This window comes from Protopterus annectens, chromosome 13.part0, assembly GCF_019279795.1.
Source record: "Protopterus annectens isolate FY-2018-M chromosome 13.part0, PAN1.0, whole genome shotgun sequence".
Lineage (NCBI taxonomy): Eukaryota > Metazoa > Chordata > Ceratodontiformes > Protopteridae > Protopterus > Protopterus annectens.
The window spans coordinates 806068867-806081060 of record NC_056747.1 but is presented as its reverse complement, the minus strand read 5'-3'; the positions used below and the strand labels follow the sequence as shown (position 1 = coordinate 806081060).

Here is a 12194-nt window from a genome sequence, read left to right as displayed (position 1 = left end):
AACGTCGTGGTCAGGGCCTAGGCAAGGTATACAGTAAGAATCAAAGTCCTTATGAGGTATTTGCTTCCCACAAGAAATACAATTATTAATTTTTTCTGTAATCAGTCTGGAGCAAGAAAAAAGTTTCCCCAATGGTGTACTTGGCTTTTAATGAAGACTTTGGATCTGAAACTCAAACAGGAAAATCTCAGGAATCGGCCGACTGGCACTTGTGAACTGCTTCTGCTTCGGGCACCTCGCGGCAAGAAAGACTAAATAAAATGGCGTCGGCTGCATCTTTTATACCCCTGACGACCTGACGTCAGGGAAGAGGCGACAGTAACCGACGCAGGACCCAAGACTTTGGAATTCAGGCCGACTTGAGGGCAACCTGCTAGCAGGATAACCCAAATGTAATGACTGCAACAGTGAAACACAAAGAACATCAATTGAGGGTAAAACAGGTTCCATAGGCTCCAGAACCGACTGGGTCGGAGACTACAACAATTTAGATAGAGCAGACGACTTCAGCAGTCTCAGGACCACCCTCTCCACATCTTCTTCCGAAAGGCTCCTGGAAGACCTGGAGGACATAGTTGGGGATCGTGATCTTGGAGGAATAGCAGGTTCCACAAATTCAGTTGTCGGCTCTGACAAACTAGGATCCGACCCTGTCACCACAATGTTGCTCTCAGTTGGCTCCCAAGGCAGTGGAGCCGATGAGGCCGATTCTGCCACTTTAAGAGGTGGCTCTGAGATACCAGCCAGTGCCGGAGAAGGTATTTTCGAAGACGTAGACTTAGCAGATTTAGTGGACTTGGAAGAAGAGGAAGAGCTAGACAAGGCTTCCTCAAAGGAAGGCTTTAAAAGACCCTTTAGAATTAGCTTGTTCCTTCTCTCCTGTAACAATCTATGGGAGAAGGCATGACAAAACAAGCAAGTCTCTTGCAAATAGATGGCCCCTAAGCAATAGACACAGACCATGACCATTTGTCAATGACATTTTTTGGGAGCACTTCATGCATTTCTTGAAGCCCGAAGGCTTGTGCTCCTTAACCTCTTTAGACATACACACAGATGAAAGGAGAAGAGAAGAGAAGTAAAAGGGAGGACTAGGTCCTCTAACTTAAATGGGCCTAGCCCTGAAGGAGGAAGAAACACCATGAGGAGTAGGTCCTCTAACTAAAACGGCCTAGTCCAGAAAGGAAAGGGAGAGCTAGGTCTTCTAACTTAAACAGACAGTGAAAATTCACACACACACAGAAAACCCTTTCACACAGAAAACCCTGAATCTGCTAATGATTAACAGAGGAAGCTGAAACTGGAGTTTTGAACAACAAACTCCACCACCGTAAGAATCAACACTAGTGGATAACCGCCAAAAAACAAACTGCTCTACAAAACTGTAGGCTGGAAAAAAAAACACTAGCGTTATCAAGCAATCCAAATATGAAAACTGGTACACAAGATACCACAAAGCACATTAACAAGCCCAAGGCTAATGCTTGCACCAAAGGGTGCAAAGGAGCTAATTACCTAGGAATTAGTAACCTACACTAGCAAATACTAATGCAACAATTGTACTACACTAATATAACTTTGAACAAGACTTTAAACAATGTAAGAAGAAAAAAGTTAACACTTAGCCAGAGCCAAGAGAAGCACAATCGAACTCGTCGATGCGGCAAATGAGATCTGGGGTTTGTACTGGTGCACTATGGGATACCTGCTTAGCCACAAGCCAACCAAAAGTCTTCGAGCTTATAAATCAGCCGAGTTGGAGCCGAAGACTGGCTCCGAACCCATATGTAAAAATGAAGGTGAGATTGGACTACACAAAATCTAACGGTTACAGCAATGCATTTCAACTTGCTGCTCTAAGAGACCTACACTGCAAACCGATGAGCTACACCAACGAACATTTAAGAGTGATCATGTAATTTCATAGGAACATACTAAGCAAGTGACCACAGGAACCCCAACACACCTAGCCATATACACCTTTATGTAGACACACTCAAAAGTTCTTGCTACTCTTTACAAGTAGTTAATAATGTCCACGTCCCCAATCAATCAGGGACGCACATTACAACCATGGTGAAAATGTATGTCTATCCATCTAATTATCAAAACTAGTCAAATGCAGGGGAAATGGTATTTTTTTCCTTCAACTGTAAAGGTAGCATATTAGCCGGCTGGAAATATTTTGAGCTAGGAACCCATCTTTCCTGCAAGTCTTGATTATTTGTTGGTGTAAATTTAGGTCCTTTTACTTTCACACACCCTACTTTCCCTCCAAAGACAATCACTTTCTATGTATGCCTGTAATATTTGATTGCAATGCAAGTGAACTAAATAATGGCCACAGTAATGCATTTCTTCTTCTCTGACAAATATCCTGCCCGACAAGCCATATAAATGACATAATGATCACATACCTGCCCTTTTCCTTTCTCACAAAGCCTGCCAACCCCCAAAGACAGCCTCCTTCTGCACAGACATTTGATTATGATGAAAGTGGAACTAATAATGGTCACAGTAATACATTTCAACCAGTTGTTCTCGACACAAACTGCCTCCCAACAAGCCATAACAGTAATCATGTAACAACTCAATGCTTTCACATACAGACTGACAACTCTCAAAAGATATCTTTTTTGAACACATCTGGTTGTCTGACTACGAAGAACAAAAGAAATAATGACTACAGTACTGCATTTCAATTTGTTGCTATTACTCACCACTGCATCCTATGAAAGAAACCCTGCTCTGTGCTGTATATACTGTTAGCAATGCCCATAGACATAGCAGGAGTCCTGCCAGTAATTAATAGAATAAACAAACCTGCAAGGGAAAATTAAACCTGAAGGTCAGGACATCTACTCCCAAGTACTGTCACTCGAAAAGCAGAGTGCCACTTAAACACTAGGATCGGGTCAACTGATGACAGTAACCAATCTCAAGTATTTTACCTCAAAGGACATGGACTAGCTAAGTATACCTTGCTACTATGGCTGAGGGGGACCCACACCAATTATGAACTGCATAATACATCACTTTCAAGTTGTAAATCACATTAATTTTATTGGGAAGTTGAACAAACTAATTACACCTAGGGTCCAAATCGGGAATTTTTTTTTTCTTACCAATTAAAAACACAGCTGTCTGCACCTGCTGTTCTGGCTCTTACCTGCAATGCTGAATTAACTTAAAACCTGAAACAAAGGTTTGTTTGATTCTACCCTTCCTTATCTGAGTCTACTTTGTCATTATATGTAAAAAAGGTTATGCAGTGACTCAACATAAATATTACCTTTTTTGAAGCTTGAAGGAAGAGCTCTCTGTTCAATATTCAAGTGCTTCTTGTGATGATTGTTTCATGTTCAGCTTTACCAGCAGGATTTAAAGAAACAGATAAAGCACATTGTGCAATTCAGGGTCATGCCCCCCCCCCCAAAAAAAAATGTAATGTTGAGTACAATACAGGCAGAACTACTCAGTAATGCTCATAATAGGATTCCAGATCTTGTGCTAACAGCACATAAGCAGCACAGCGCTTCTCCCATACATCACATACCAAGAGGAAGAACTCTATAAAAACTTGGAAATCTGACAGTATCATACTTTCCCAACTGTAAGTTGTTATGTTTTGGTATGTGTGCAGTGGGGGAGGGTTTTCTGCTTTCTTTGAAACTGGGTGCTGTATGAAGTCTGAGACAGTCATTCTTCTTGTTTCACTATGAAGTGCTTAAGTGTTTCAATCTTAAAACTAATGCACAAGATGCAAACTGTCTACACAAGCAAGAAAGCAAACATGTCAAAGCTTGTGGCAAAACTAGACACCCTCCTTACTCAGTAACTTGTGAACTGCTACTTACAAGTTGAGATTTAAGTGTTGCCCTTAACATTACAACACTGAAACAATGAATAAAGAAATAGAAACATTGTGCAGCAGAACAGCAAAACAGCAACTAACTGTACCATACAAGTAATAAAAATAGAATCCTAATTCAGTACTGTATTTAAGACTTACATATATTCAATGGTACCACAAAATGTGTGGGTTACTGCGCCATCATGAATAGATTCTTTACAAAGGCCAAAATCTGTCAGCTTAACGTGACCTAGTAAGGGAGACAAAAAATGATTTTAAAACAATCATTTTGTAATGGCAGTTTGATACACAAGTACATAAGTCACCAAAAGATATAAGAATTTCGCTGTAAACTGGTACTGCAGTCAAAACTCCTCTCTTATTTTTACAAAGACAATAAAATTAATTCAGTCACATTATCCATTACACACTACAGAAGTGTAAAAAACATACATATTTTTAATGAGCAACATCCCACGTGTTGCATGCTGACAGCAACAACAATTTCAAGCATACCAAAATGCTGACTTATCAGGGAATGAGAATAACAACATCTTATTCAGGTCACTGATGGATATAACCAAAAAAAAAAAAAAAAACAGTACTGGGTGGCACAGCAGCCCAGCTCAGGGTATACATACCTACAAGTAACTTGGAGGATTGACAATTCACTTATCAGCATCACTTTGTGATGTAAAAGAAAAGCAAATGTTATCTACTATGGTTCTTCATGATCCATATCCATCTAATTCAAAAGTCAGGAATGGCTGCTGCAAGCAACAGTCTTCCTGGAATCTACCCAGCTCTCACAGGCTCAAATTCTTACCTCAGCTATAGTTCATAGCTCACAATTTGTGACAACTGTGTAAGGGTGTAAAAGTCTACTAAAAAGCAAACTCTGGGTTCAGTGAAAAGACGAAGTGAGCCATACATGAATCTAAAGATATTTTAAAAGTGGCTAATGACTCACATTTACATGTCTATAAAAGTAATCTATTCTACAGGTAAATCAGAGTAAGAAATTTCTCTCTCACCGTATCTCTGTCCTTGATGGATGTAATTTAACCCTAGATGATTAGGTAGATTGCAAAACACATTCACCAGTACTCAAAATGTCTCATTCTGTAATGCCTTGAAAGCCAGGCTCAATTTTCCTTGCAAGTGTGTATAGCAAATCAAGTACAAACCAATGCAATCACATCTGACATTACCTGGGAGATTTTTAATAATGGGAATTCTTTCAGTGTACTTTCTTTGTATATTCTCCAAAGTCAGCATGTCACACTTGCTATAAATACAGAAAGTACAATTGTATTTATTTACCATAAATGTAGACATTCAAGTATCTTCAATGTTGCAATAACAACATTCTGGATTAACGGCTTTAGAAGTCCACATCCAGCCTGAATACCAAACATTTTCCACGTCCTTCTGCTCTGGCAGATGCCCTTTCCACTGACATCAGGACTTCAGATTATAAGAGTTGACAGCTGGCTCCATTTAGTCAGGTCTTTCTTGCACCTACAGGACAACAGCCCCTCTCTCTGCACCCAAGGCCAAGACCATAATCCATGCACATTGTCCTCGGCAGGCATGGTAGAATAGAAAAGTACAGTTGTGTACCTACCATAAATGTAGATGTTCGAGTGTATTCACTGTTGCAGTCATTACTCTTGGGTTATCCTGCTGGCAGGCTACCCTCAGTCGGCCAGAATTCCAAAGTCTAGGTCCGGCGTCGGTTCCTGTCGCCTCTTCCCTGACGTCAGTGCGCCAGGGGTATAAAAGATACAGCCGAAGCCATTTTCTTCAGTTTTTCTTGCCCCAGATGTCAGGTGCCCCAATATACTAATAAGAAATGCATGCACAAAAATAACATTTCCTTCATCTACAAGCAAATACACCAAAAAGGTTGTATAGGATAGAGAAGTGCAGATAAGTCCCAGCAAAGAGAAGGGGGATGGTGGGTGGGTAACCTGGACTGCAACAGTGAATACACTCGAACATCTACATTTATGGTAGGTACTCAACTGTACTATGTTCATCGTGTTTCACTGTTGCAGTCATTACTCTTGGGTAGAATCCCAAAGCTGAGGATGGGTGGCTGGGCTAAATAGGATTAGGAGAGGCTATGAGGCCCTGCAGAACTGCAGTGGCGAAGCCTGCTCTGGACTTAGAGTAGAGAGGCAAGTGGTAGTGCTTTGTAAAGGTGTGAACTGAACTCCAAGTTGCAGCCTCTAAGAAATCTTTGGTTGGTACTCCTTTGAGGAAGGCTGCTGAAGTGGCTGCTGCTCTGGTGGAATGAGGCCTAATGCCCTTAGGCACTGATTTGCCATGTTGAAAATAGCAGAAATGGATGCAATGACCTATCCATTTAGAAATAGTCTGTTTTGAGATAGTCTTTCCTTGTGATCCTGCAGCATATGACACAAAGTTGCTCAGTTTTTCTGAAAGCTTTAATTCTGTCCAAGCAGAAGTGCAACTGCCTGTGTATGTCCAAAGAATGCAGAATTTTCTCACCCTTGTTCTGTGGATTTGGGTAAAAGGTAGGCAAGTGAATGGTTTGGTTGAGGGCCACACTGGACACCACCTTAGGCATAAATGTAGGGTTTGTCTTCAGAGAAACCCTGTCTGGATGAAAAATGATGAAAGGTTCCACAGCCATGAGTGCTTGTAACTCTGAGACTCGCCTTGCAGAGGTTATTGCTAAGAGCAGAGCCGTTTTCCAGGATAAGAATTTTATATCTGCTGTTGATGCTGGCTCGAAAGGAGGCAGTTTGAGTTTTTCCAAGACATAATTGAGGTCCCAGGCCAGAACTGGTGCTCTCCTTGGAGGTCTAATGTTTCTGGCCCCTCTGAGGTACTGCCTTATTAAAGGATGAGAAAAGATAGGTGGCTCTGTATTATAATGTGCTGAAATGGCAGAGGCATGAATCTTAATTGATGAGAAAGAAAGGCCTTTGTTCAGTATCTCAGTTAGGTATTGTAAAATATGAGGAATATTTGGTACAGAAGTGTCAATACCTTGTTCCTGGTTCCAAGTGCAGAATCTCTTCCATTTTTCTGCATAAGATTTTCTGGTATTGGGACTCCTGGCCTCCAAGATAACATCCATAACAGCTTTTGAAAGAGGAGTGTTCTGAATGGCTACATTATCCGCCATGCTGCCAGGTTTAAGGTCCCGAGCTGGCTGTGCAGGATCTGATTGTTTTGTTGGGTCAGCAAGTGAGAAGTTTGAGGCAATATCCATGCTGGACCTTGGGACAAGCTCTTTAGGATTGGGTACCAGTGCTGGCGTGACCAGTCTGGTGCAATCAGTAACATTTTCGGCTTCTCTTGTCTGACCTTTAGGAGTACTCTGGGAAGGAGAGGCAGTGGGGGAAAAGCATATACTGTTAGATTTTTCCAGCTGAATGATAGGGCATCCACTTTCCATGCTTGCTTGTGATAAATCCTTGTGCAAAGTCTCTGCAATTGACAGTTGTGAGGGGAGGCAAATAGATCTGTGTCTGGGCATCCCCATGTCCTTATTATCATGCTGAAGACTTGTGGATCCAGTTTCCATTCGTGGGGATCCATGCTTAGTTCGTCTGCCAGAGTATTTGTTTTTCCTGGCAGGAATTGTGCTTGCAGGTGAACTTGAAAAGTGAATGCTGTGTCCCATAAGGTCATTGCTTGTCTGCAGGGGGGGGGTAGGAATGTGTAACTTCCCGCTTGTTTATGTACCACATGACCGTAGTGTTGGCTGTCTATCAGTAACTGTCCTGGATGAAGCAGGTCATTGAAAGCTGTCAGGGCATTTTGAACAGCTAGCATCTCTTTTTGATTGATGTGAAGATGCATCTGGTTTGCAGGCCATGTGCCCTGAATACATTTTCCTGCCATATGGGCCCCCCAGGAATAATCTGATGCATCCGTTGTCAGTGTCTGTCTGTCTGTGGATAAACTGAACGGCAGACCCTTGTTGTGGTGACAGACTTCTGCCCACCATCGAAACTCCTGTTGTAGGCAGGGAATGAGTGCAATTACTGTCTCCAGGCTGTGGCAATGCTGAGTCCAAACACTTTTCCGATACCATTGTAGTTTCCTCATATGCAGTCTGGCATATGGAATTAGTAGAATGCAGGATGCCATGAAACCCAAGGCCTGCAGGATTTTCCTTGCAGATAAGTGTTTTTTTGTTGCCAATTTCTTGAAGTAAGTAGTCAGTTGTTTTTGTTTGTCTGGCGTGAAATAAGCCATCTGGGCAGCTGTATTTAAGCTTGCACCCAGGAATATTATCTCTTGAGAGGGCACTAGTTTTGATTTATTTTCGTTTACTGTGTACCCTAGGCCAATTAGTAATCTTTTTACAAACGCCAGATGCTTTAGAAGAGTGTCTTTGTTCTCTGCTTGAATTAGGCAATCATCCAAGTAAAGATATATTTGAATTCCTTTTTGTCTGCAAAACGCAATTACTGGTGTCAGGCATTTTGTGAAGACCTTGGGCGCAGTAGATAAGCCAAAGGCAGTGCAGAGAATTGGTAATGCATTGAGCCAGCTATGAATCTGAGGTATCTTCTGCAAGATTGTCTGATTGGGACATGCAGGTATGCCTCTTTTAGGTCCAAAGTTACGAGCTAAGCCCTCTTGCCCAGCATGGGCAGTAGCTGCTGTAGAGTCAACATCTTGAATTTTGGAACTTCCAGAAACGTATTTAGTATAGTCCAGAATTGGTCTCCAGGTTTTGTCCTTCCTGGGTACTAGGAAAAGTCTGGAGTAAAATTCTTGTTCCTGCTCTTGTTGTGGTACTTGCTGAATGGCCCTCATGTCCATGAGGGCTGTAATTTGCTTTTGTGCCTCTGCCCATTGATTGTGTGGCAGGTCTGGCATGCCCTTTGATCTTGGTAGAGTGTGAAAATGGAACCTGTAGCCTTGGGACACTATGTTCAGGACCCATTTGTCTTGAGTAACCATTTCCCAATTTGATGAAAAAAGTGCTAGTTTTCCCCTTAAGGGGGCTGTCAAAAGAAAACTGCTTGGAACTGGTAAAGGAAAGTCATTGGGACCGTTTCCTGTAAGGTTGTGATTTGTCTTCTCCGCTTTTGGAGGTAGGAGCACCCCATTGTTTAGGCCTGTATGAGCCTTGGGGCTTAGAGCTGCCTCTGGGACGCCTGTATCTGCCTCTTGTTGGTCTGTCTGAGACTGGAAAGGACCAATTTTTAGAAGGCCAGGTCCTGCTAAACCTGGGTGGCTGTACCTGTAAGAAATCCTTGACTGTCTGCATGGATTTTGCTTTATCCTCCATTTTTTTCAACACCTCTTCTGCTTTAGTACCAAACAAAGTATCATGCTGTAATGGTGCATCTAATAATTTTGCTTTAACATGATCAGGCAGATTCTGTTCCTTTAACCAAGCATGCCTTCTAATAACAGAACCTGTAACAGCGGCCCTGCAAGAAGCCTCCAGTGAATCATAACCACATTGCAAAGTATGCTTTCCCACTTGTTCAGTTGCATGCAATAAATCCTGCAATTCCTTTTTCTCTGACCATCCAGTAGTTGTCAACATTTTCTGCTTAAGTAGTGACATTAAATATTGCTGATATTTAAGCATATGAAACTGACAATTTAAAGCCCTTACAGCCAGGGTGGCAGAAGCGTAAACTTTTTTCCCCCATCTGTCTAGAGCCCTAGAATCCCTATCAGAGGGGACAGGGTTTTTTTGCAGTGGAAGCTTTAACCCCCCCTTGGGACCATGAGATATAGTTTCTGGGTCAGCAGCGGGGTTTTTATATAGGAATTTATGAGAATCCAGGACCCTGTAGTATCTGTCTGGCTTAGCAGGTGCAGGGGGTAAAGAGTCAGGGGACAGACTGGACTCTGAAAATACATCATCTACAATGTCTAGAACAGGTGGAATAGCAAGGGGTCTGTGCTGAGGAAGAAGCAGAAAGTCTCTTAGCCTTTTCTTAGATTCAGAATAATCTTGGCTGTACCAGTGGAAATGCTCCCTCATAGTATGCAGAGTTTTCCCAAAAGAATAATCCTCAGGAGAGGCTGAAGGAATGGATTCTTCAGCATCAGAATCCTCATAGGGAAGCATGGAGTAATCCTGTTCAGAAGAGGAATCAGAGGAAATAGATACCTGATCAGAAGAATCATACTCTGTCTCTTGCCTAGGCCTCTTATCAGGAGGGGGATGGGAGCCCCTGATCAAAGTAATTAGGTCTTCGCCATTTTAAGCATCTGTTTTTTAGGCATAGAAGTCTGAGTAAGAGAATGCTGTGCTTGTTTCTTTGTCTTTAGAGCTGCTTTAGTCTTTGTCTTTGAAGCTGAAGATGGCTTAATATATAGTTGTGTAGGTCTGAAGACACCCTCAGAAGCCGATGCCTGCTCAGCGGCTCCGGACCCATCTGAGGGAGTGATTTCTGAGTGTCCAGTACCTTGAGTATCCAGAGGCCCAGTCGGTTCCACGTGGGAGTCGGTAGCGGCCTGTGGCTCTGAGGTAGCGGGCACCAGGGGCGCAAGCGCCTCACTGAGAACCGGCATACCAACAACTGGCCTAGTAGAGGCTTCGTCGTCGGATATGAACCTCGGATGCCTATCCTTGTCCTTGCATTTTTTGTAAACTCCGGTTGTCGGCTGTTGGCATAATATAATTAAATCTTCGGCCAAAGTAATGAAATGCAAAATCGAACCGACGCTTGACAGTGCGTTGGTTAAATCTAGCACAAAACCGACAACTAGCAACGTTGTGATCAGGGCCTAGGCAAGGAATACAGTAAGAGTGAAAATCCTTATGAAGTATTTGCTTCCCACAAGAAATACAATTGTTAACTTTTTCTGACATCGGTCTGGAGCAAGAAAAAAGTTTCCCCGACAGGGTACTTAGCTTTAATGAAAACTTTGGTTCTGAAATTCGGATCTGAAAACGTGATGACTACCAAGAAAGAACTTTTCCAAGAGAGAACTGCAAAGGCAGCAGGCTCATAAGGGGCAGTGTAAGCTATTCCAGTACAGCATTAAGGACCCAGGCAGAGGCAGGGACAGGGGTCTTAAATGGATAATTCCCTTGAAAAACTGTTTTATTATTGACTGTGAGAAAGAATAATTGTGTAAAATCTTACCCTAACCATAGATTCCTTCTCTTTCATAATGTAGTATTCTCTACTCTTGGGTCTCCTCCTCTTGCTACCCGAATGTCCAGCCAGTCTTCAAATGTTTGTAGTCACTGCAAGGTGTGTGGGACGTCTGGCATGGCTAGACAAGTGTGGGACATAAAAGTGGTGTCTGCACGCACCAGATCTCAGAACTGTGCACCCCAGTTGGACCCCAGTCCCAGAACAAGCTGTGCAAGTCCTGTGTCATCCAAGAATGGAAATTATGTTAACAGGAGGGGCAGGAGGGAGGGAAGGAATACTGCAACATGGAAGAGAAAGACAACTATGTCTATGGTAAGATTTTACACAACTATTCTATGTCCTTCTAGTCATATGTTGCAGTACTTTGCACTCTTGGGTGCAAGCCAAAGCTCACTGTGAGGAAAAGGGTGGTGGCTTAGACGAATTCTCTATGAATCCATGGAGGATAGCCCTGGAGAATCCAGCCCTGCACCTAGAGATTTGGTCTAGTTTGTAATGTTTGGTGAATGTGTGGACAGATGTCCAAGTGGCTGCCTCTAGAATAGTGGAGGTGAAAAAGGCTCCTGAAGAAGCCATAGCCCTAGTGGAGTGTGCTTTAACCTTGTATTCTAATGACTTCCCATGGTGTGCATAGCAGAAGGTAGTAGCCGTGAAAATCCAGGCTGAGATGGTCTGTTTTGCTACTGCTTTCCCCAGGGCCCTGGGGTGGAAGGAGACAAACAACTGGTCAGACTTACTGATGGACTTAGTCTTGTGCAGGTAGAACCTAAGCTGTCTGTGTGCATCAACGGAATGTTGTAAGATTCTCTCACTGTCACTTTGTGGGTGGGTGGGGAGGTGGATGTCTTGGTTTAAAGGAAAACTCATTGACCACCTTGGGCATGAAGGATGGGTTGGTCCTGAGGGTTACCCCGTCTTTGTGGAATATGAGAAAGAGGGGAATGGCCATGAGAGCTTGTAACTCACTCTTCTAGCTGAAGTTAAGGTCACAAGGAGTACTGTTCTCCATGTGCAGTATTTCAGGGAAGCCTTAGATGCTGGTTCAAAAGGGGGTACCCTGATCTTCTCCAAAACTTAATTCAGTTCCCATGGAGGAGGGAATAGGCTTCTTGGGGCGCCGATATGTAGTACTCCCTTTAAGAACAACTTTGCAGGCAAGTTGGAATCTACAGGGGGTTTCCAGAGGCAGACAAGCTGAAATGGCAGACAGATGAGCCTTG

General features: G+C 42.9%; 1 protein-coding gene across 1 annotated transcript in view; it reads right to left on the bottom strand.

The window, feature by feature from the left end:
• RPS6KB1 (ribosomal protein S6 kinase B1) overlaps window positions 1-12194 on the bottom strand; it is a 1830003-nt gene that overhangs the window by 849098 nt on the left and 968711 nt on the right. The window contains exon 7 of the mRNA XM_044054533.1: window positions 4013-4103. Within this exon, the coding sequence (XP_043910468.1) occupies window positions 4013-4103 (91 nt within the window). The remainder of the gene's footprint in view (window positions 1-4012; window positions 4104-12194) is intronic.